This window comes from Staurois parvus, unplaced genomic scaffold (genome assembly GCF_062004578.1).
Source record: "Staurois parvus isolate SC_StPar_1 unplaced genomic scaffold, SC_StPar_1.0 ptg000916l, whole genome shotgun sequence".
In the NCBI taxonomy this organism is placed as follows: Eukaryota; Metazoa; Chordata; class Amphibia; order Anura; family Ranidae; genus Staurois; species Staurois parvus.
Window position 1 is genome coordinate 464,794 of NW_028318712.1, and position 24,656 is coordinate 489,449.

The following is a 24,656-nucleotide window of genomic DNA, read 5'->3' on the forward strand; positions in this document are numbered from 1 at the left end:
CCCCCCACTGACACCAACGATGGGGAGCTATTCCTCCCCCACTGACACCAACGATGGGGAGCTATTCCTCCCCCACTGACACCAACGATGGGGCGCTATTCCTCCCACTGACTAATGATGGGGCACTATTCCTTACACACTGACACTAATGATGGGGCACTATTCCTTACACACTGACACTAATGATGGGGCACCATCATTGGTATCAGTGGGAGGAATAGTGCCCCATCATTGGTGTCAGTGGGAGGAATAGTGCCCCATCATTGGTGTCAGTGGGGGAGGAATAGTGTCCCATCATTGGTGTCAGTGGGGGAGGAATAGTGTCCCATCATTGGTGTCAGTGGGAGGAATAGTGCCCCATCATTGGTGTCAGTGGGAGGAATAGTGCCCCATCATTGGTGTCAGTGGGAGGAATAGTGCCCCATCATTGGTGTCAGTGGGAGGAATAGTGTCCCATCATTGGTGTCAGTGGGAGGAATAGTGTCCCATCATTGGTGTCAGTGGGAGGAATAGTGCCCCATCATTGGAATACCATACTGAAATAGCATACCATATTGAAATCAAATCTGATGTTTTTTCATTTTTATTTGGTGTGCGTTGGAAGAGGGGTAGTCTTATACGGCGAGTATAGCTCAAACCCTATATTTTAACAGGAAAAGTAGGGGGTCGTCTTATACGCCCAGTCGTCTTATACGCCGGAAAATACGGTAAATCTCCATGTATTAAAACCAAAACATTTAATATATTGTAGCTGATGTGGTAGTTGATTTTTTTTTCTAGCCCCCTCTCGTTTTCCCCTGGTGATCAGGCCAGTAACACACCTGCTGTATTGGATGAACACGGGGGCAACTCTTTGGACAGCAGCATTACCAGTCTGGGGAGATATGTACACACACACTATTTTTTTTCCCGTGTCTGATAAATGATTAAATAAAATCTGATTATAAGTACCCTTGGTCTCTGCACTCCAACTGCTACATCTGCAGTACAGCTCCTGTTGAAAAACAAAAAGGCATTCTGGCTGGATCACCAGGTTAAAATAAAAACGGAAAAAAACTAATGCACCCACCACGACTAAGAATGGGTAAGCTGCAATATAATGCTTTCTTTTGAGGTAACACAGCTTTAACTTCATGAGGTAGAGAATTAGGAGGCAGACGTTGTAGACTTTTTAGGCTCATCCCTGCCTCAGTTTTCTTGCATAACTGTACCACATGAAATTGCAATTGAAAAGGAAAAGTCACAATCTTGACAATGTGGCCACATGGGTTATCAATGGACAATGAATGTTTTTGTGCTAAATTAAAAACCAAGGTTTGCCAGACATCCACAGCTCAATATGCTTTAAACCAGAAAGGTCCAGAAACCCCAACTCAAAGAACAATGACTTTAAAGAACACATTTCAACCAAGCTGGCCCAAACAACTGATGCAGCAAAGAACACTGTTTCGACAGCAGTACAAGGACTTCCCATCCCCGGAATAAAATAGGAGTTGGGCCGAGCACAGCTCAGTCTTTCACAGAATGCCTTCCAGAACAAGTGAATACAATGCTTCCTAGCTGTTCAAGGCAGTTCAAGATTGTGACCATCCATCCAATCAGCAGAGGAAAGCCTTGTATTCATGCTTAAAAATAGAAGGCTTCCTATGAAGGGCTGAGCAGCGCTCACTTGAGCTTGCACACTGGTCCTCTTTGCTCTCCTGAAATATGGTCCCTGGTCCTGCCAAGTACATCATATCTGTAAATGAGCTGGCAAGATGACCAGTCAGACCAGCGAAATAAAGAGGCTGTCAGATTGATAATCACTACCAGAACTGGTGTGCAGGGCAACAATGAACGGCAAGTGTACTCTTGAATCATCTCCTTAACAAAACCAGAAATATATTATGTATCAGATGGGGAGAGATGGCAACAAAGGTCATGTTTAGCTGCCTAGATCTGGAATTTAAAAATGTAACTTGCTAAGTGGTTCAGTCTTGCAGTTTCAGATTGACCCAGAATGGTCCCTAAAATAAAAATTTGTAAATATAAATAAATCAAGAACTCCAATTTAATACAGCAATGAAACATTTAATTTTTTTTTCTTTACCAAAAATACAAAAAGACATGTTTTAATGGTCATGAACACATGCAGAAAAAAAAAAGTTCTAAAGAAACATGCATCATGAAAACTAGGGAAAGTGTTAAAGCGATAGTTGTATTGATAATGTATTCTTAATCCTGTGTCACAATATGTAGCACATGACAACTTCTGTTTAATTAGCTTTAGCCTAGTTACACATACTTCTTGCAGCTCCACTTAGAATTTAAATGCAAAGAAAAAAAAAACATTTACTAAAAACCATTGCCATTTAAAAATACCAGAGTTATGAATGTTTTTACACCAGTGTTGCAACCCTCTGGTTCTACCCAAAACCCATCCACATTTGGATGAATCAAATACTGGTACTCGGCACAAAAAAAAAAAAAAAAAAAAAAAAAAAAAAAAAAAAAAAAAATATATAATCCAAGTGGGATTCAATATATGCTGTGCAATGTTGGCCAAAATGCCTGTTCCAATCGCATCCCTTTTAAGGCTAAGACGGAAGCACGGTGTTGGTATGTGGATAACTTATTCTGAAACATCTCTTTACTACCCCCCCCCCCCCCATTCCACTAAGACTGGAAATCAGATGACGTTTATCCATTTGTGAAGACGAGATCGAACGTATTGACTTGCCCCAGCTGAAAACACCAACTGCTTGATTTACAACTCCCAACAAGGGGTTAAAACGCACAAAAGAGTATAGAACCTGCTTTGTACTAAGGAGTTGTTCAGACAGATGTTTCACATATCAAAATTGAGCTTTGTAATTTAGCAGGTGTGTACTTTTCCACTTGCCCATTTGTTGAAACACCCTCCTTGCCAGCCACTATATGCATTTCATAATTACAGGAGTGTGGAAGAAAGCACCACTGCATTATGTTGTGTGGGAATTCAGTTATGAATCCATCTGGGCAGCTGAGGCTAGAGAGCAGTGAAGTAGCAATGTTTCAACAGGCCACCAAAGGGTAAGCATTAGTGGCTTCTTTCAGCAGATCTACAATTCATATACAAGTGATCCTGTGCTGCCATGTAAATAAACATATGTGTAAAAATCTGCTGTAAAATAATTCATGTAGTATATATATTACACTGCTGTAAAGGATTTATCCATGTAGTATATATTACACCACTGGCTAGATTTCAAAGTATTTTTAAAACAGTTATACAGATCAAAAAAAAGAAAAAAATTCTTCAAAATTAGGAACCCAGAATTTTCTGTATTAAATCACACAGAAAGACCTCAATCTACACACAAATTTCCAACCACCCTTTAACGCTACTACAAACGGCGCTGATAGCCAGATAGCGATGACCCTCTCATGAAATCACCGTAAGGGTATGAAGAGTAATCGGACTGCTGTGATTCAGTCATGCGACGGAAGTCCAGCTGAGTTTTGGGTGGCGACCGGCGGAAAGGATCCTGTGTTTCCTGTGTTAAACGGCGATAGTCAGCTAATTCTGAAAAACGGCGGTCAGAAGCAAGCCTGCTGTCGAAACACAAAAGGAAGTTTTAATTAAAAGAAAAAAAACGCAGCAAAAATTCTAAGAAACATAAAGGCTGAACATTAGGAAAGTTAAGACTTAATATACAAGTGGAGTGATGAGCTTTAATCATTCTACTGGGTTTTAAAAAAAAGGAGGATTAGGGAGACCAGACTAACAACAATTTACTAGTTTTTAGGATTGGTTCACAGTAGTGCACATTTGCGGGAAGGGGGATGGCAGTCCATTCATTTGAATGAGCTGCCATGCCTCACAAACTGCAGGAAAAAGGTCCCTGCACCTTTCCAGAAATCGCAGCCTGCAATGGGAACGGAACTACAGTGCGATTTCCAGTGCGCGTGGCATGCCATTAAGATAAATGACGCCTGACCACGGGTCCCGTGTTGTGTGTGGGCTGCAGGATGTAGAGTGGGTCCCGTAGTGGCTTCAAGCTGCACTAGTGTGAACAGAGGCTTAGAAAACATTTACACCTGCAAGTATGGTGAAGCTCTAAAACATGTAAGCATTTACATTTTATGAACAAAATTAGTCAAGTTCTACACTTCTAAATGCAACGATAGGTAGTTTCAGATAACAGAAGATATACACTGCGGTTATTTATTTGTTGCTGCCTTTACCCTGCTGGGGATGTTCTCAGTTCCTGTCACACAAGAAATAAAAATGAAACCGTTCAAAATGAAGACTTCCCATCTTAGGACCGTTGTCACTAGAACATATGATCCAACTGGATGATTTTTCATCACCTTTTGCATGTAACAATTTGAATTTCCAACTACGCTCCGTCTACGTGTAAAATGATCATCAGAACAAAGAGTTGAACCCCACAGGTTCTGTACATAACAGTAAAATCCTTCCAACACTATCAAAAAGAGTGTCCTTTACGCACACTTTAATCTGTAGGTGTGCAGCGTCATTTGGCACAGCAACAGGGTGGTGGGGAATGAAACAAGAGTAGGCAGTGACAGGAGAGGAGAGATAGTGGAGCAGTGGTAAAGACCTTCTCTATAGAAAAGTGGAAAAGTGCAGCGGTTCAGGGGGCAGGTCCTAAAAACTAGTAGTAAGCAAAGACAACCCTAAAGACTTGAGTGCAGAAAAAGCCAGTTTGTTCAGCTACACCAAGGAGAGGGTGGCATCACAAGAGCATTCCTGTATATTCAGCTTGTTACACTTAGCATTCTCCATTTGTGACAAACTGGTGATGCAGGAATGCTTAGAGGAGTCACCCCTGGCAAACATGGAGCACTGTGAGATATATGGACAGAGAAGAAAGCAAAAGGTTGCAGAAATATTGCTGGACCAGAAGGCAACAATCAGAGGAGGCAGAAATGTGACTGGAGCAGGAGAAACGTTGCAGTGGCAATAGAACTGTAGCTATACATGCCATCCACCTGTTAGAAAAGGGGAAGCATGGCCTAGGTGAGGTTATGTAAATGGAATCCTGTGGAATCACAGGAAAAGCTCCCCCTTTCCTTTAACAAAACCTACCCTTTTGAGATCAAATTTCAAATAGGGTGACTTTTTGTCTTGTTGAAATGAAACTGGTGGCTTACAAAGCCAGAAAACCACCTACTTTTCATGACATTTTAAATGTCTGACAGGTATAGGGGATGCCCACGTGGGCTGGAATCTCTAGGTAGAAGATTTTGAAGTGGTATTAGAGAACAGGCATCTTTCTTCAAAGGGTTTTTTTTTTAACCAAATTTAACAAGAAAAAGAAAAAACAAAAGAAAAAAAAAACCCTCTGAATTGTTATAGCTAATCTCTGGCTAAGGAATAAAGTGAACAATGGGCAGTACGGTGGATCACAAGTTTACACATCAGCCTTACCACACTAGGTTCAAATCCAGTTTAGGACACTATCTACCTGGAGTTGGCACATTCTACCTGTGCATGCGTGGGTGAATGCTACTTTTCTCCCTCACTCCAAAGATATGCTGGTAGGTTAAATTGGCCCGTGTCTGTATGTGTATGCATACAAGCAAGATAGGGACCTTAAACTGTAAGCTTCTTGAAGGCAGGGGCTGATATGAATGAATAGCATCTAAAAGCATAAATTGATGCCACTATACAAATACCTGTAAAGCAAACTATGGGCAAAACCAAAGATTATATATGATGCAGTCTCAACACCATTAACAAAGCAGTTTTCATTTTAAATTTGTTGACGCTGTTCATGCTGCAGTAAAAAAATTGCAGAGATCTATGTACATGTTACTTGTGGACAAACTAGTTTTAGATGGATTAACAAATAAAAAAAAAAAAAAAAAAAAAAAAAAGTTTTACTCACATGAACAGTTTAAGCACCCATTCATTGTGATATTGTTCATCCCAAGACCTCTAACTGCCACCTTTTACTGGAGTTTGTCCTTTTAACTCTCTATCATATGGTATATATGTATACACACACCCCATATATTTAAATTAATTTAATACACATTTACATACCCTCATTTTATTGAAAAAGGTTTAGACAAACTCATGGCTGCAATGGTAAAACTGGTGGGATTGACAGGATAAGTAAACTGTTACAGGGGAATCAAATAAAAAAAAACAAAAAAAAAAAAAAAAACACATTAACACTAGCAACAGCCTGCATCATATGTGTAATTTTTGATTTTGTACTTTGAGTACCTATATAATGTCTAGGACCAGAACTCTATATAGAATTAAAGTAGGACTAAAGGCATTTTTTTTCCTCCATTCTGGATATGAGTAAAGGATGGTTATAACTGGTCATGTCCCCCCCCCCCCCCATCTGTGCAATTGGGGATACTTCTTTACGTCCTGTAACATCTCAAATACAGAAAGTAAGAAGAAATTCCTCCAATGTGAGGGAATCCATTATCGCCAAGGCGCACACAGCAATAAAAGCCCATTAAGTGTTCTAATCCCTCTCCACAAAAAAAAACCCCACACAAATAACCATTGGATCCTTACTTTTAATCCTAGACACTATATAGTTTATAAAAAGTATTAAAAAGTATTGTTTCAGTCTTTGCAGATTACACCAAGCTTTGCAGTGGAATAACATCCTTACAGGAGGTCTCCAACTTACAAGCCCACCTCAATACACTGTTTAATTGGGCAACTATGTGGCAAATGAGGTTTGATGTTGATAAATGTAAGGTTATGTACTTGTGGGCTAAAAATATATATATGCATGCATCATACGTACTGGGTTTCTACAAAATCCTCTCTTGTATTAAAAGAGGTATAGACTCCAGAGAGCCATATTTTATCCCCGTACAAATTAGTAAAACCTCATCTGGAATATGCAGTTCAGTTTTGGGCACCAATTCACAAAAAGAACATTGGGGAACTGTGCCAGGTTCATTCAGGACAGTAATATCTAGACTAACATTTCCTAATATTGGGCATCATTAATATTAAAGTGTTTCTAAACTCAAAAGGTGGTTTACCCTAATGCATTATCTGCATTAAAGTATAACTAAAGCCAAAATTTATTTTTTTTAAGTTAAGGGCAGAGTGGAGATGTATTAGAGAAAAAAAAAAAAATTAATATCACAAAATTTGGGCTGTGCCAAGGAAAGTAATGGGAGAGGGGCAATATTCCATTGGGGATGCTACTTCTGGTGTTCTGGAGAGACCAAGGATTTTCTCTCAAATCCTATTTTCATTATGGACAGGAAGGGGGAAAAAAAAAAAACAAAAAAACCCTCCAATGAAATACAAAAATGGAGGAAAAAAAAAAAAACAAAAAAACAAAACAAAAACCACGCCAACACAAACACTTACCCGAGTGACCGATCCAGCGCTCCCCTGGCTGCACCTCTCTCCTTCGTTTCATAGCAGACCGTGAGCAGCAGAAGCCATAGGTCGAATTCCTGTGGAGGGAGCGGGGGGGGGGCGGCTTACCAGCACTGTGTCTATAGCACACGTGCACCCTTAGCACCCAGCTTGCTGAGGGGACACCCAGAGGAAAAAAAAAGGGAAGAAGAAGGAGTAGCCAGCACTGACAGGGAACTGAAAAAGTGGTGGCAAGGGACTGCTCTGTACAATGCAGACGAGTTTAAAGAAAATAAACCTTTACTATCACATTAATGCAACAAGTCACAAAAATGCCAAAACAAGGATTATGCATTTGCACAAGGAATAATTATGATTAGGCCAGACGAGCATATAGCTGTACTGCTACACGTTAGCATAGTAGCTGAGTTACATACCTTTTATAATTGTCCATCGTCTTCTTGTAGCCGTCGGTAACAGAGCTTAGCGGCGGTGAAAGACGGGTGCGCTCATACATCGGCGCATCTATTGAAGACGACAGAGACGAGTAAGCGGTTTGCATTCCAAGGCCACCCATTTGAGTATTGTCATAGACGGTACTCTGCTGTGGACGATAAGCACTAGCCAGTGCCGAGGACGACGCATATGGGGAACTGGTAGAATGTGATGGATAAAGATTGGACGAGGTCTGAGCGCTGTAAGACGTCGCCACTGCAGATAGATGGGACCCATAACTGGCAGACAGAGACGATCCTGGAGTGCTATAGGCTGTAGAACTTTGTGTGCCATATGAAGGTTGTGTTTCTGTCCCATAAGCTGAGGGCTGGCTGTCAAATCCACCTTGATTGCCGTAAGCAGTTGCAAGTGTACTGGCTCGGGTTCCATAGGCAGCAGCTAAAGACGACGACTGACTACCGTAGGCAGCAGATAATGATGAAGTTGGTTGATCCCCATAGGCAGATGGTAAGGAACCATAGCCTGATGCTGAAGTACGGAATTTTGATGCAAGTGAAGCAGCGGACTGTGCAAGACCATAGGGTGACCTTGTGGGTGATCTTCTTAGGGGACTTCGGTCTCGTGAATAAAAAAGAGGAGGAGAAGGTGGGCGCATTCTACTTTCAAAAGCATAACGTGCATTATCACCTGAAAATTGCTCATATGGCGATTTTAGAGCAAAGGATGCATAGGCTGCTTCAGCTGCCCTCCTACGATTATATGCATCAGAACGGTTCTGTGGGGTTTCTCGCATATCATGAGGCCTACGTGCGCGATTATTATGAGCACTACCGTTAGCGCTCACAGGCCTTGAAACTTTATTTGACATCTCCACGTTAATCCGTTTTCCTTTGATCTCCTTTCCATTCAGATTCTCGATTGCTGCCCTAGCGTCACTTTCTTTCTCCATATGAACAAACGCATAGTCTAAGGTAGTACACAGGGGGGAGGGGGAAAAAAAAAATATGTTATAGACATTGAAATATGCTGAATATCATTAAAATGTACAAGTCTGGTTAGGTTACCTGAGGTTTTAAAAGAATCATGTTCGGTGATTAAAGAAAAAAAAAAAATAAAAAAAAAATAAAAAAGGCATTTGTAAAACAAAAACACTGAAGTTAAATGGAAAAATGAACGAAGATTCTTTTAAAATTTCAGTTAAACGTAACAAAATTATCCTTTATCCAGATGCTTTATAAAGCAAAATTAAAACCGAGCACCAGCCAAAATTCACAATACAGTTCAGGTACATATGTGAACTGTTTATCTTCCAAAAAGTATTTGTAGTTTTTAAGCCAGGTCGGATTCATTTTTATTTTTCATACTGCTGCATTCTCCTTTGACCGCTCAATGGACAGCAAAAGCATCAGTATCCTTTACCAAGTCACATCAAAAGAAAAAAGGTGAACACTTAAAAACACAATTGTTCCCCAGCACTAACAGCTAAACCGCTTAAATAACTATAGGTAGAGCACACTGACTGCTGCACAGCTCCCTGCTACCACATGTTCTGCATGTAATGTCACCAAATATAGACTCCACCCAGCGCATTTTGCCATCTGGACTTCGACTCATAGTGCAGTATCCTTTTATTAAGTAATACTATTAAAAGATGGACACTTAAAACCTAACAGAGTTTCAAGGAGTTCATGTGTAATAGTTCCATCTAATTGGGGATGAACCACATGGTGGCGAGTTTGGGAACTGTCATTTTACAGCTTTTCTCCTCCATGCAAACATGGAAATTTAGCTCTCTTAAAAACGCTGTATGTGCAGGTAAATGCCGATGCACAGAAACATCACCACAGGGGTGAAGAGGGTTTCACTTCTTTGGCTGGCTGTAGGCGATACCTAGGAGAATGGAAAAAGCTGGGAAGTAAATGGTAGATATTTTATGCCTGCAAATGTCTGTGTGCATAATGAAATGCTTCAGCCAACATTACTTCCACTGAATACAGTATGAAAAAATAAATACAAATTTGGTGCTAAAGGCCTGCCTCTACCGCATTCCAGTAGCAAGAAACAGTGGGTGCCATGTGAATATACAGCTGCCACTGTTAACACACCACAGGTTACCTGCAGGTAGGGAAGAGATGTCCGAGCCTGTAGAAGTCAGCTGAGTCCAGACCCTCTGTCCCTAACTGCAGGTAACTGCTTTGTGTGCGGTAGTCACCGACGGCTTGTCAGTTTATATTGGCTGAGCAGCTGCTGCTGTTCGCGTGCACATATGGTCCCAACTGCAAGAACCCACACTGAATAGTCTGTGAAAAGTGAGGGAGGCTCCAATTTTTTTATTGTATTTTTTCTACTTTCATGTATATTTTTTTTTAACCTATGATTTTATTGCCATCACATAGGGTCCAATAGTCCCCTATGTGATTGCATATGAGCGACAGGTCCACTTTGGAGGGGTAGGGGCAGTGTGTGAAAGCAGGGGGCAGGAGGGGAGCAGTGTATGCAGAGTGGCTCCCTCATTGGCTGTCCTGTTCAGTGCCAGTTTTTAAATGCAATTGCCGGATTTTTTTAGCTGTCACTTTCCCCAGAGCTAAAGAAAACTGTTTCTTTTAACTCGGGAAATAAACTAAAAAGGAAAGTTTCTTTAAGCTGGGGGGAAAGTGACAGCTAATTCTGTGAGATACAGTGAAGAAAAAAAAAAAAAAGCCGGTAACTACATTTAAAAACCGACACTGACAGTGACAGCTAGTCACTGTGTACACTGCTCCTCTCCTGCCTCTTGCAGCCACTCCCTCACATCTGCAGTAGACAGTCTCCTGTACTGGCTAAATGCATATATATATATATATATATATATATATATATATATTTATTACACATATATACACACACACACACACACACACACACACACACACACACACACACACACACACACACACACACACACACACACACACACAGCTATATCTATCTATACACACAATTCGGCCTTAAATTTCCACTCGCCAATGGAGAGTGGAAATTATGGTGGAGGAGAGTGTGTCCCCCAGGGCAGTCTTGCTGAGCAGGCTTGGAGCTCAGGCCAGATCTGTCATTGGCACTGGGAGCCATTAGACTGCTCAATAGCTGAGCGCAGTGAAAGCAAAAGACGGAGTGTGTGCTGAGGCTCTCTGCCTCCCCCTAGAGTGCAGTACCCGGCTCTGTGAGTGAACAACTAAGTACTGCAACTTTTATAGGGCTGTGTGTGCACCTAATTTCTGGTCACATGATCCTCTGTAAGCCAGTGGTGGCTTCAGGGGAGAGGAGAGAGCACTTAACAGTGTGTCTTTATCTGTACGTTTCTCTGTGTGTGTGTACGTGCAAGTACGCGTTTATGTATGTACATGTGTCTGTGTGTGTGTGTACAGGCGTCTGTTTGTTGGTGACGAGTAACTCTTTAAGGCCTGGCTAGTAGCTCAGGATGTGAAGTTTTAAGCCACGTATATGTATGTGTTATATACATACACATATATACACACACACACACACACACTTTCCTGCTGTGCATTCATAGACACACAGAGCACAGCTCTGCCCCACCAACCCCCCTCCTCCAGCTGTGATTGACAGTATTGGAGCCAAATGGCTGCTTTGAGCCAATAAGGAAACCGGGCCGAGAGACGCTGCTCTCATGCACATCGCTGAATTGAAAGCGTGCTCCCTTAAGTATGGAGGAGCTGCACACTGGGTTTTTATCTTCATGCATGTCAAACTTGCGATGGAGTCCGTGTAGCTACTGCATGTGTCTCTATGGGTTGCTTGCACGTAGCTTTGAAGTGAATGTACACATTTGCCAGTGGCTCTGCACGTAGGAGTCACCCATTTGAATGAGCCCCGAGTGTTTAGAAGGGCTTTAAAAAGAAGAAGTTCAACTTTCAGAACATGTTACATGTTTCCACTCCCACAGCCTCCCCGCTGCAAATTGTGACAGCGTGCTGGGGGTTGTCTTCCCGCACATGCTGTCACAATTTGACAAGAACGCGGCCCACAAGGCCACATCATTCCGTTTCCTGTATATGAATGAACTACAAGTATCGACAGCCTTTGCGGCTGATGGCTTGTAGTTCTCAATGAACTACCAGGGCACACTAGTGAGCACTCTAGGTAGTTCACCGATTCTGTCATTGTGCAACTGCCTGCCCATATGATGTACTAGCAGACAGGTACACCAAGCCTGCAGGAGCCCTACATTGCACCACGATCTGCAGATCGTGGATGCAATGCTTTAGACTCCTACAAAAAAAATAAAGGCACTATAGCATGAAAAAAAAAAGGAATGGGGGGGGGGGGGGGTGTCAGGGCTTATACTTTACCCCTTTCGCTGCCAGACCCCTTTTTGAACACGGGAAAAAAAAAAAAGTTTTAGGCCTGAAGATTACAGGTGAAACTCAAAAATAGAATATCGTGCAAAAGTTCATTTATTTCAGTAATGCAACTTAAAAGGTTAAAGTATAGGAGATAGGTCAAGCCGTGATTTGTCATAATTGTGATGATTATGGCTTACAGCTCATTAAAACCCAAAATCCACAATCTCAGAAAATTAGAATAGTGTGAAAAGGTGCAATATTCTAGGCTCAAAGTATCCCACTCTAATCAGCTAATTAAGCCATAACACCTGCAAAGGGTTCCTGAGCCTTTACATGGTCTCAGTTTGGTTCAGTAGGAATCTCAATCATAGGAAAGACTGCTGACCTGACAGTTGTACAGAAAAACATAATTGACACTCTCCATAAAGCCTCAAAAAAAAAGGTACTTGCAAAAGATGTTGGATGTTCCCAAAGTGCTGTATCAAAGTACATTAATAGAAAATTACGTGGAAGGGAAAAGTGTGGAAGAAAAAGGTGCACAAGCAGCAGGGATGACCACAGCCTGGAGAGGATTGTCAGGAAAAGGCCATTTAAAAGTGTTGATGACTTTTACAAGGAGTGGACTGAGGCTGGAGTCAGTGCATCAAGAGCCAGCACTCACACACAGATGGATCCTGGATATGAGCTTCAAATGTCGTATTCCTCTTGTCAAGCCACTCCTGAACAACCAACATCAGAAGCATCTTACCTGGGCTAAAGAAAAACAGACCTGGTCTGTTGCTCAGTGGTCCAAAGTCCTCTTTTCTGATGAAAGCAACTTTTGCATCTCATTTGGAAACCAAGGACCCAGAGTATGGAGGAAGAATGGAGAGGCACACACTGCAAGATGCTTGAAGTTTCCACAGTCTGTGTTGATTTGGGGAGCCATGTCATCTGCTGGTGTTGGTCTACTGTGCTTCATTAAGTCCAGGGTCAACACAGCCGTCTACCAGGAGATTTTGGAGCACTTCATGCTTCCTTACGCAGACAAGCTTTATGGGGATGCTGACTTCATTTTCCAGCAGGACTTGGCACCTGCCCACACTGCCAAAAGCACCAAAACCTGGTTCAATGACCGTGGGATTACTGTGCTTGATTGGCCAGCAAACTGGCCTGACCTGAACCCCATAGAGAATATATGGGGCTTTGCCAAGAGAAAGATGAGAGACATGAGACCGAACAATGCAGAAGAGCTGAAGGTCGCTATTGAAGCATCCTGGTCTTCCATAACACCTCAGCAGTGCCACAGGCCGATAGCTTCCACGCCACGCCACATTGAGGTAGTAATTGCTGCAAAAGGGGCCCAAACCAAGTACTGAGTACATATGCATGCTTATACTTTTCAGAGGTCCGATATTGTTCTATGTACAATCCTTGTTTTATTGATTGCATGTAATATTCTCATTTTCTGAGATTGTGGATTTGGGGTTTTCATGAGCTGTAAGCCATAATCACCACAAATCACGGCTTGACCTATCTTGCTTTGCATGTAATGAGTCTCTCACATATAATAGTTTCACCTTTTAAGTTGCATTACTGAAATAAATGAACTTTTGCACGATATTCTAATTTTTTGAGTTTCACCTGTACATGAAACCCCCAAACATATTTTCTGAAAGCAGAGACCCTAGAGAATACAATAGTGGTAGTTCAAATTTTTTATATCACATGACATTACCACAAATCACCAGTAAAAAAAATACAAGTACAGTAATACCTTGGTTTACGAATGCCTCGGTTAACAATTTTCAGCTTATGAATGAAAATACATTGAAAATAATGCCTCGGTTTACAAATTTTTTTTTCGCAATATGAAGCGTATGCCAGTGCTGATTTTTAAATGCAATTGCCGTCTTTTTTTTTTTTTTTTTTCACTATAGCCCACAACATTAGCTGTTACTTTGCCCAGAGTGACAGGAAACTTTATCTTAAGAAACTGAAAGGAAACATTGTTTCTTTTAACTTAAAGAAATAAACTATTAAAAAAAAAAAAAAAAAAAAAAGGGTGCCATTTCCAAAGCTGGCTGCCAGCCCTCTGTCTGACCTGGCTTGACAGTTCTTAAATATGTAAGGGGCGGCGGACATCTTGATTGACATTGGATCTACTGCGGGGGACATTTTAGATTTTTCTTTTATTAAAGAACTTGTCAAAAGACAGTGTCCTGTTTTTTTACACTACACTTTTAAGTTCCCCTTAAAATCCATACCAGACCCGAAGGGCTTGGTATGGATGGAAAGGGGGAACCCCACGCCTTTTTTTAATTGTTTTAATTGCCAGTAATTCTTTTATATTCAGCTGTCAGTGTGGAACCCTGCCGACAGCTGAAACATTAACACATGGTTATCACTACTAAAATACCGCAAGGGTTAATAACTCATGCAGTACTTTAGTAGCGTTTACTGTTTTTATGACCTTCGGAACGGATTAATTGGTTTTCAATGCACACCTATAGGAAACAGTTTTTCAGTTTACAAATTTTTCGCTACACGAAAAAGACCAGCAGAACGAATTAAATTCATAAACCGAGGTATTACTGTAACTTCATTTTAGGGCACAAAAAAAAAGCAGTTGCCTTATTTTTTTGTAAAATATAAAAATATAAGGTTGCAGCGAGTAAATAGATATCCAACTTGTCAAACCTTAAGTTTGCGCGTGCTCGTGAAATGGCGACGATCTTCAGTACCCTATATTTTCTATACGTCGACACTTTTAAAGCTCCTTATAGGTCACCAGTTTAGTGTTACGGAGGAGGCCTGGTGCTAAATTATTGCTCTCATTCTGGCGTGTGCGGCGATATGTAACATGTATCGCAATCGACGACCTCAAGAGTATGTGCCCCAGAGTGCGCTTTTACGTTTGTACGTTCACATATGTGGGGGCCTCAATATTTTTTGGGGATGGCATGTGCTTAAGTGTAACTTTCATTTTTTACAATTTAAAGGAAAAAAAAAAAAAAAGTTTTTCTTCATCCCGTGTGATGATTTTTGGTGACAGGTTCTCTGAGACATGCAAGGTCTAAAAGACCCTGCATGTCTCCCCTCTCCTCCATTGAATGTAATATGGTGCAGATCGCACCATATTACATTCTTTCCCGGGGATTGCATTACAATCTCAGCGGGGACACGGAAGTGACATCGTTACATCACTTCTGGGTCAGCACAAGAAGGGGAGGGGAGTGGATTTGTCTGCTCTTCTCCCTCTCCTCTAGCGGACGGCGAACCGGGCCCGCAGATGGGCAAGCGGAGCCCAGGAGACCTCACGCCGGGGGCGCGGAGAGGCTGGCACTGTGTGAAGCAATTGTCAGCTGCGCTGCTGCCGATTGTTTCAGCAAACAGATGAGCCCTGCTGCTTACCCGCAACATGGCTAAAGGTAGAAAGAAACTACCTGCCCCGTACTACATGCCCTGGGCATCGAGCGATAGGAATCCAACATCCCTGGTTAGAGCGAATTTACTTTGCTGTTTACACGATCTGCATATGGCGTGCTTTTCAAAACCACAATAGACAGGTAGCGAGGAGGAGTTGTACCTCCCGACCACCTACTTTAACCCCCTAAAGTATGGGCAACTGTTTCGCAACTGCATATGTGGTGGCAGTGAAGCCCCATTTATTTGAATAGGTTGCACTCGGTACCACCTGCCAAGGGCAACGGGCAGTATAATTCCCTCTGCGGCATGTGTGTACTGTTGGTTATTGCCTCAACAGCAAAAAGGGGGAGTGGTGATAAAAACACAGCTCAACTGCAAGGTTTCATCACCCCATTTGCAAGCATAAACTACACCTTACTATGCACAACTGCCCCAGACTCTGTGCTCCAGCTTTAGTAAATGAGTCTGTTGATAAGAGCTGTAAAAAGATTTTACCAACTATGTCAGTGTGTAGCTGGTAATGACCCTCTAGACCAGGGGTATTGAAGTATAATTCAAGGCGGTTTTCTTCTGGTTAAGGTCCAAATAGGGTGTGTGCCCCCTTACCTTAGGTGTCACCAGAGTGCAACTTTACATGATGTATTCCCATCACATCAGGTGTGCGCATCAGAGTGCCCCTTTACATCAGGTATCCCCTTCACAGTGCCAACTTACATAAGGTATTACGTCAGACACCTTATGTCAGAGTTCCTCCTTACACTCAAAGTACCCCTTTCCATCATATTTCCCCATCAGAGTGCCCCTTTCAGCAGTATAGGCTCGTCAGAGTGCCCCCTTAACATAAAATAAGGGGCACGCAGATGTGCATTCTATGTTGTGCCCATCAGACTGCACCTTAACATTAAATATGCCCATCAGAGTGATCCTGTAAGACTAGACTCTACCTTTAGAGCAGACAGCTGTGCTGGGATCCTTGCTGAAGGATACTTGTGTACAGGCAGGGAGCAGGAGGCGGAGAGACCGTGAGCTGCAAGGGGCAGGGCGCACGTGTGATGTCATGTTGCCGTGGTGACTGCCCTGCTCAGCAGCGGATCTGTCATCGCGGGCTGGCGGTCCAGAACCGAGTGCTGCTGGGGCTGTCCGTGGTCCGCAATTTAGTGACCGCTGCTCTAGACAGACCGATAAAGTAAAGGGAATGACATCCCATACTACATATGGTGCACGACTCTGCTAGGCTCACAACTGAGGTTTTTTTTCATGTGCACCTGTACCAAATGTTTTTCAGACTTCAGTATTTTCCTTTTAAAAAGGTAAGGCTAGTGACTAGGAGGCAAAAAAAAAAAAAACCTACACATTGGGGTTGATTTACTAAACCTGGGGCACACAGAATCTGGTGCAGTTCTGCATAGAAACCAATCAGCTTTCAGGTTTTGTTGTCAAAGCTTAAGGCTGCTTTAACATTGATCCATTTTTCAGTTTGTTTTTTTTTTGCGAAAAAAAAAAAAAAAAAAAGGCAGGAGAAAAAAAAAAAAAAAAAAAAAAGACGCATGATCATTAAATCCTATGGATCTCTTCACACTGGTCAGTTGCAGGTCCGCTGCTTTTTTTGGTGGTGTTAAAAAACAAACAAAAAAAACACTGCACCAAGCATATACCTTCCCGTTAAAATAAATGGAAACGCAGCAAAAACACCCATGGTTGCATTTTTTTTTTCCTAACACAAGTGAAAATGCACTGGAAACGACATGTACAGTTTTGCAGGATCAGCATGAAAGTAGCCCAAGTATAACTAGAGCCAATTTTTTTTTTTTTTTAGTTTTGGATGGAATGTAGAGTAATTAGAACACAGGTCAGGTCTTCATTGCTGTCTGTATCCCTGTTAGGGAGATTTTCCCCATTTGTCATGTTTGCCACAAGCAAAAAAGAAAAAAAAAATTTGGGTTGTTCCTAGAAAAAGAATAGAGGACAAATCTTTCAATTGTTTGAGTAACCTGGGGCTCCCCAAGGAATTCCCTTAATTTGCAGAGATTTCCCCCTTTGGCTATAGGACAGGAAAACGCCCTAGTGGGACACAGGTGACAAATAAACTGATGGGGTATATAACCTTCCTCTCTCCAAAAAGGGGAAAACACAAAAAAGTTTTGCCTATAGCTATTTCAAGGCTGCTTCCCCACTAATCCATCTTTCTCCCACCTCTATGTTGGAAGGGGAAAAAAAAGCCACAAACACCATGTGACCACTTGTTCCTATGAAACTCTTCACACTGATGTGTTGCATTTTCTAATATCCTGCTTGCTGCATTTTTGATGTAGGGAAAAAAAACAAACACAAACAAACCACCCCAAACACATACCTCTTCAGTGAAATAAATAGAAAAAGCTGCAAAAACACTCACGTTGCACTTAGTTTTTATTACATATCCTGTAACAATCACAGCAAACATGGCAAAAATGCGTCTTTGCCATGTTTCTGTTGCAGATCACTATGAAAGTAAGGCGATGAGACAAGCTGATTGGCTACCACAGGACTGCATTAGATTCCATGTGTTCCAGTTTTAATACCCCCCCGTATGTGTTCTCAGGGCCCCCCGTTAAAGTTAACTGCGCGACTCTACCCCAAACAACGTTTTCGAGGCCCACGACGCTCAGGTGTCAGCCCGACACCAACCCATACAATGGGGGATCCTCACGTCGAGCAAAGCGCCCGATGTGCACAAGGTACCGCAGGAAACACGCAGTCCGCAGGACGGTCTGTGCTCTCGGGTCTATACTATATACATTTAGTATTCGCCATAAAAACATCGCAAACTTCATCGGAAGGCCTAAATGTCAATATAAACGGCGACTAGAAAATGTGGACGGATCGCAGGAAGAGTAAAGGAAATATCAGCCCGAACAGGGAGACGGGGTATACAAGACGATCGTGTGCCATCGCTAGGCCCGGCGCAAGTGACAAGGCCGCCATCCCCTCCCCCAGTGCCGCCATTACCTTTTACCACATCACACTCCACCACCCGGCCGTGGGCCTCGAACATGGTGCGGAGTTCGGAGGCGTCGCAGGCGGTGCTAACATTGCCCACGAAGATCTTCCAGGTGTTCTGAGGCCGCGGCTTGGACAGCTCCACCACCATCCTCTTCCCGTGCACCTCCCGCCCGTTCAGCTCATCGATGGCTCTCTTGGCCCGGTCAGCGCCCCTCATATGGACGAAGGCGTACTGCTTCATGACGGCACAGCTTACCACCGGGCCGAATTTCTGGAATAGGTCGGTCAGCTCCTCCTCCGTGGTGCAGTCGTCCACGTTGCCGATGAAGATTTTCAGGGTGTCCTTCATAGTGGAGAATTCAGGAAGAGGCGAGGCTGGAGGCGCGGGCTTCACTCACTGCGAGGCAGACAAAATGGCGCCGGCACTTCCGGGCTACAATGAGGCGACGAAAACTCCGCCGGCCGGATATAGAACAAGAACGAGCAACAAGGGCGCTGGGTGTACACACGGACTGCTAATACCAGCTCATTATTGACTGAACACCTATAACAAAGACATCACACTGTGCACATAAAGGAGCCAGGGAAAGGCGGGCTGAAGCAGGAATTGTCACCAATCAGGTGACCGGACAGAGTCCATGTGACCTCTTCCTGAGTAAGGCGGAAGATAATAGGACGGAGTAGACAAAATGTCTGACCACATATAAAGTGATGTAGGATGTGTGATTTATGGATCCAATCAGTGTTCTCTTCACGTCTTTTGTCCTCCTTGTATTGTCTGATAGAAAAATATTTTTTAAAATGTTAGTTCACCTTCAAAGAAACGATGTAAGGCTGATTTCACACTGATTGTTTTTCTTCTGCTTTTGGGTTAAAAAAGGCAGATGGAAAATGTGTCACCATGCAGTCCTATGGAACTCTTCACACTGATCCGTTGTGGGTTCAGTGCTGATTTTAAAATCCTGCTTGCAGTAAAAAAAAAAAAAAGGAACCAAATACCTCCCCCTTGAAATAAATGGAGACTGCAGCAAAAACCCATAAAGAACGCAGCCGCTTTGTGTTTTTGGTGCAGTTTTTGAGTCAAATTTCTTGTAAAAAAAACACACCACCAATGTAGTAAAAATGCATTTTTGCTACAGATCCATGTGAAAGCATAATTGCTAACATTTCAAAAAAAATCTCTAGGGATACCTTTTTTTATGTACATCTAGCAAGCAATTGTAGGCAGAGAATGTGTTTTAATTAGAGACAGGCATTCGTTTAAAATGAGAGTCGTTCTACAACAGGCATATTAAACCAATGCCATAACCAATATACAAGAGCTGTGGTTATCAAGGCTAAAGAAAAACACTTTTACCTACTTCCCCTCTGCCCTATAGCAGAAATAATGCTACAGGGAGCCATGGGTGCGCAAAATCACGTATATATATATGTGATTTTGCAGTTCTGGGTAGTGGCGCGCACAGGCCCTACTCGTGCCACCATTCGCAGCCTCGGCTGTCAATCACCGGGTCCAGGTCGGTGATTACTCATCCGAGGGTGGAGAGACCTGTATGTAAACAATACAGATCTCTCCGCTGTCAGCTCCTGCACACTGCTTTGTATGGCTCTGCATAGCCAAGCCATACAAAGCAGTGTGCTTACTGTGAAACACAGACAGAGCCCACGTAGTAAAACACCACACAGTTAACCCTTTGATTGCCCCACATGTTAACCCCTTCCTGCCCAGTGTCTGTGCTTTTTATTAGCACTGTTCATTGTAGTGGTGTCACTGGGGATGTCAGTGACACCAATTCAGCTTCCCCCAATGTCAGAATGCCCACTACAGTCCCTCTATAAGTCGCTGATCGCCGTCATTACTAAAAAAAAAATTTTTTTTTTAAATTCAAGTATATATACTACCATTCGTAAACGCTATAATTTTCACATAAACCAGTTAATTTATAGGTATTGTTTTTTTTTTTTAGCAAAGACGTAGCAGAATACATTTTGGCCTAAATTTATGACGAAATTAGATTTTTTAAATATTTTTACTGGACATGTTTAACCAGTTGCCTACCAGCCACAGTACATATACGGTGGCAGGGTGGCACCACTGCACAAAATGACGTTTTAAAACGTCATTTTGCAAAACAGGTAGGGGGTGCGCGACCACCCTACCCGCGCCGCCTATCACGGCCGCGGGTGTCAATCACCGGGTCCCGGCTGGTCATTACCCTCCAGGTCCCGGCGATTGCCAGCAAACAGTGAGAGCACAGCTGCATTCTTTTCAATGCAGCGCTGCTCCCTGTCAGTTCTAAAACACTGTTCCTGAGAGCGGAGTTTAGCTCTCGGGATCAGAGTGTTCCTGTGAAGTACACACCCCCCGCCCACTAGTAAAACACTCCCCTCACACAGTTAACCCTTTGATTGCCTAAAAAAGTTAACCCCTTCCTCCCCAGTGCCATTAGTACAGTGTCAGTGTTTTTTCTTTGCACTGATCACTGTATTGGTGTTACTGGGGATGACCCTAAGTCAGTTCCCTCCCAGTGTCAGAATGTCCGCCGCAGTCCCACAGTCCTGGCATAAGTCGCTGATTGCTGCCATTATTAGTATAAAAAAAACTTAAAAATCCAGTATCTATACTGCCATTTGTAAACGCTATAACTTTCACGTAAACCAATTAATTTACACATATTAGGATTTTTTGTAGCAAAGACATGTCGCAGAATGCATTTTGGCTGAAATTTATGACAAAATTTGATTTAAAAAATTTTTTACTGGACATGTTTTATAGCAAAAATCCAAAATATGTTTTTTTTTTCTCAAAATTGTAGTTTTTTTTTTTATAATGCAAAAAATAAAAACCGCACAGGAGATTAAATACCACCAAAAGAAAGCTCAATTTCTGGGGAAAAAAAGATGTAAATTTCATTTTGGTGCAGTGTTGTATGACCGCGCAATTGTCAGTTAAAGTAACGCAGCGCCATAAAACAAACAGCTTACATAACTGCTTCCTGACCGCCCTATAGCAGAAATACTGCTACAGGGCGGCACAGGTGCGCAAAATCGCATATATATACGTGATTGGCGCTCTCGTGGTTTTCACGCCCCTCCCAGATGGCGTCAGATTGCCCGTCAGTACACTAGTCATCACATTTAACCTCTTGATTGTCAGGAAGACGCTCATACACAATAAACCTCCATTGCTAGTATAGTGTCTGATCGGATCAATAACTTTGATCAGATTAGCACCATACTAGCGTTCACATTAGTATAGCGTCCCCAAAAACGCAGCGTTAGCGGGATCACCCCGGCCCCTGCCAGCACCTGCGTTTAGCCCCTACGCTTACCCCCCCCCCTTCTCCCCCAGCAAATGCAGTGTCAGTAGGTCACTGTCACTTGATACATTGCACACAAAACCGCAGTGTTGGCAGAATCAGGCCTGATCTCTTTTAGCACTTGTCGGTAAATTTTGATGACTCAGATGCAGCAGAGTGCCAGTACTAGTGCCACACTACCTTTTGGTGAACTGGCGACACCAGCAGTCTAGTACATCCTGGTCTTTCACAAACCTCTTAGATTGTAAGCTCCCAGGATTAGGCCCTCCTAACCCTCTCGTATTGAACTGTATTGTTGCTGTATTGTCTCCTATTATATTGTAAAGTGCTGTGCAAACTGTTGGCGCTATATTAATCCTGTATATTAATAATAATACCAGCACTGCAGTATGGTTTGGTGACGTGGCGAGTCCCATAAGTGTAGTACAAGCTGGTGCGGTGGCAAGCACAAGTATTTTTCGCATTTACAAGGGAAAAGATAGTCACGTGGAGCCCCCTGGATGCCCAGACTACATGGGGAGCAGTGGCAAGATAGTTTGGGACTTGGTGTCATCCTTTTTCCATATGGGGTACCACTTATACCTAGACAATTTTTATTCAAGCAAGCCACTATTTAGACATTTGTACAATCTTGGAACTGGCGCATGTGGCAAAGTGTGACCTAATGTGTGCCCACCATTAGAAGTGGGTGGATGCAGGGTGGTATATTCCAATGGAGGGCATACCACACACTTTTTCTGTTAGAGATATCTTCTCTTTTTTTCATTCAGTCCACAGGCTGCATACAAAAAGAAAAAAAAAAAAAAAAGAACATAGCATATACAGTAATACCTCGGTTTACGAATGCCTCTGTTAACGTAATTTTCAGTTACGAATGAAAATCCATTGAAAATAATGCCTCGGTTTACAAATGTATTACAAATTTTTTTCACAATACTAAGTGTATGTTAGTGCTGATTTTTAAATGCAATTGCCATCTTTTTTTTTTCTTCAGTATAGCTCACAACTTTAGCTGTCAGTTTCCCAGAGCTAAAGGATACTTTGTATATTTTAAGAAACTGAAAGGACACATTGTATCTTTTAACTTGGGGAGATAAACTAAAAGAAAATTTATCTCTTGCAGCTGGAGGGGGAAAGTAAGTGCTGAATTTCCTGGAGGGGGAAAGTAAGTGCTGAATTTCTGAACTACTGTATGGTGAAGGGGAAAAAAAAACGGTAATTACATTTAAAAACTGGCACCTGACAGCTGAGTGAATTACCTGCAATTAAAATCATTTTTATATTGCAATATTAACACATAGTTGTCACTATTAAATACTGCATGAGTTAATAAAATAAATAATGCGGTATTTTAGTAGCGTTTACTGTTTTTCTGACCTTCCGAACGGATTAATTGGTTTTCAGTGCATTCCTATGAGAAACAGTGTTTCGGTTTACTAATTTTTTGCTATATGAAATGTCCTGCAGGATTAATTAAATTCGTAAACTGAGGTACTGGTACATCACTGGACTTTGAATGGTTATACCAGGATGATGCCTACAGCTGCAGGCATCATCTTGGTATTGTTTTTTTCAGCTGGCGATCGGCTTTCATGTAAAAGCAATCCTAGTGGCTAATTAGCTGCAGGATTGCTTTTACAAGCAGCAAAATACAATGCCCCCCTCCCCCACTGCCTTCCATGGCCTTCTCAGGCAGTCCCGTGCCTTCGGGGCAACCTCAGAATACAGGCAGTGCTTCTGCTAGCTGACCATAGAGCTGATTGGAGATTAGAGCCTAAGAAATTGGAAGCTACGAGCATTTCATCACTTCAGTTTCACAGGATATAAACAGCGCCATTTGTAAATTGGGAAAGCATCTGATCACATCGATCATGGTTTGATTAGATAATGTGAGGGCAGAGGAGATATCTAGAGTCTGATAGAACCCAGATTTCTCAAAAAAGAATATATGACAATGCCCATTGAAGTTATAGGGAATATTTGCATTCCCTATGATAGCATTAAAAGTGATAAAAAAAATGAAAGGGACAATAAAAATAAAATAATTGAAAAAATCAAAATAACTTAAAATTAAAAAAAGCACCCCCTCCCTATGCCAGCATGTAAACAGCGGTTGCAGCATGCATGTGAGGTATCACCGCGAACGTCAGATCAAGGGCAGTAATTCTAACACTAGACCTCCTCAGTAAATCTAAAATGGTAGCTTTTAAAGGCTTTTAAAGTGTTGCCTATGGATATTAAAAATGTATGCAGTTTGTCGCCATTGCACGGGGCATGCGCAGTTTTAAAGCATGTCATGTTTGGTATTTATTTACTCAGCATACCATCATATTTTATATCTTACCAAATAATTGGCCAATATATTGTCTAAATCTAATCTAAAAAGTTTTTAGCCTCCTTTTTACTATATTTTTGTCATCGCAAGCTCTACTACTTTGGAACATGGTATATTATATGTACATTTTTAGCTATTATATTTTGAGATTATATTTTATCTAATTTTATTCATTTTTTTATTATATTTTATATGTCATACTGTATAGGAGTCATATGCGCTTTTTGATATACATTTAGATTTTAGTTTACTTAATAAAATTACTTTGATAGGTTTATTAATGTCACATTTGTGGGCTATAATGGTTTATACCGCACATAACCCCAATTTTATATATATTGTATTAATTTTGTTATATATCTGTGCTGACTATATTTTGATTGGCTATATGGACTATTAAGAGAACAATTTAACATGTCGTTTGGTGGCATATTGACATTCACTTGTGTCTGATTTTCACAATGATCACCTTTTAT

At 41.9% G+C, this 24,656-nt stretch overlaps 1 protein-coding gene across 2 annotated transcripts; it reads right to left on the reverse strand.

Moving 5' to 3' along the window:
• Positions 1-2,049: 2,049 nt before the first annotated feature.
• LOC149442072 (uncharacterized) lies at positions 2,050-19,098 on the reverse strand. Of its 2 annotated transcripts, none has more exons than XM_089656549.1 (3): positions 18,532-19,098; positions 7,774-8,758; positions 2,050-3,570 (listed from the first exon to the last, which is right to left on the reverse strand). In XM_089656549.1, the coding sequence occupies exons 1-3, from the start codon at positions 18,872-18,874 to the stop codon at positions 3,366-3,368; spliced, it is 1,533 nt and encodes a 510-aa protein (XP_089512675.1). In that variant the 5' UTR covers positions 18,875-19,098; the 3' UTR covers positions 2,050-3,365. The 2 variants fall into 2 exon arrangements, with proteins under 2 accessions (XP_089512675.1, XP_089512674.1); XM_089656548.1 differs by having other exon boundaries at positions 2,050-3,573; positions 18,532-19,095.
• Between the last annotated feature and the right edge of the window lie 5,558 nt (positions 19,099-24,656).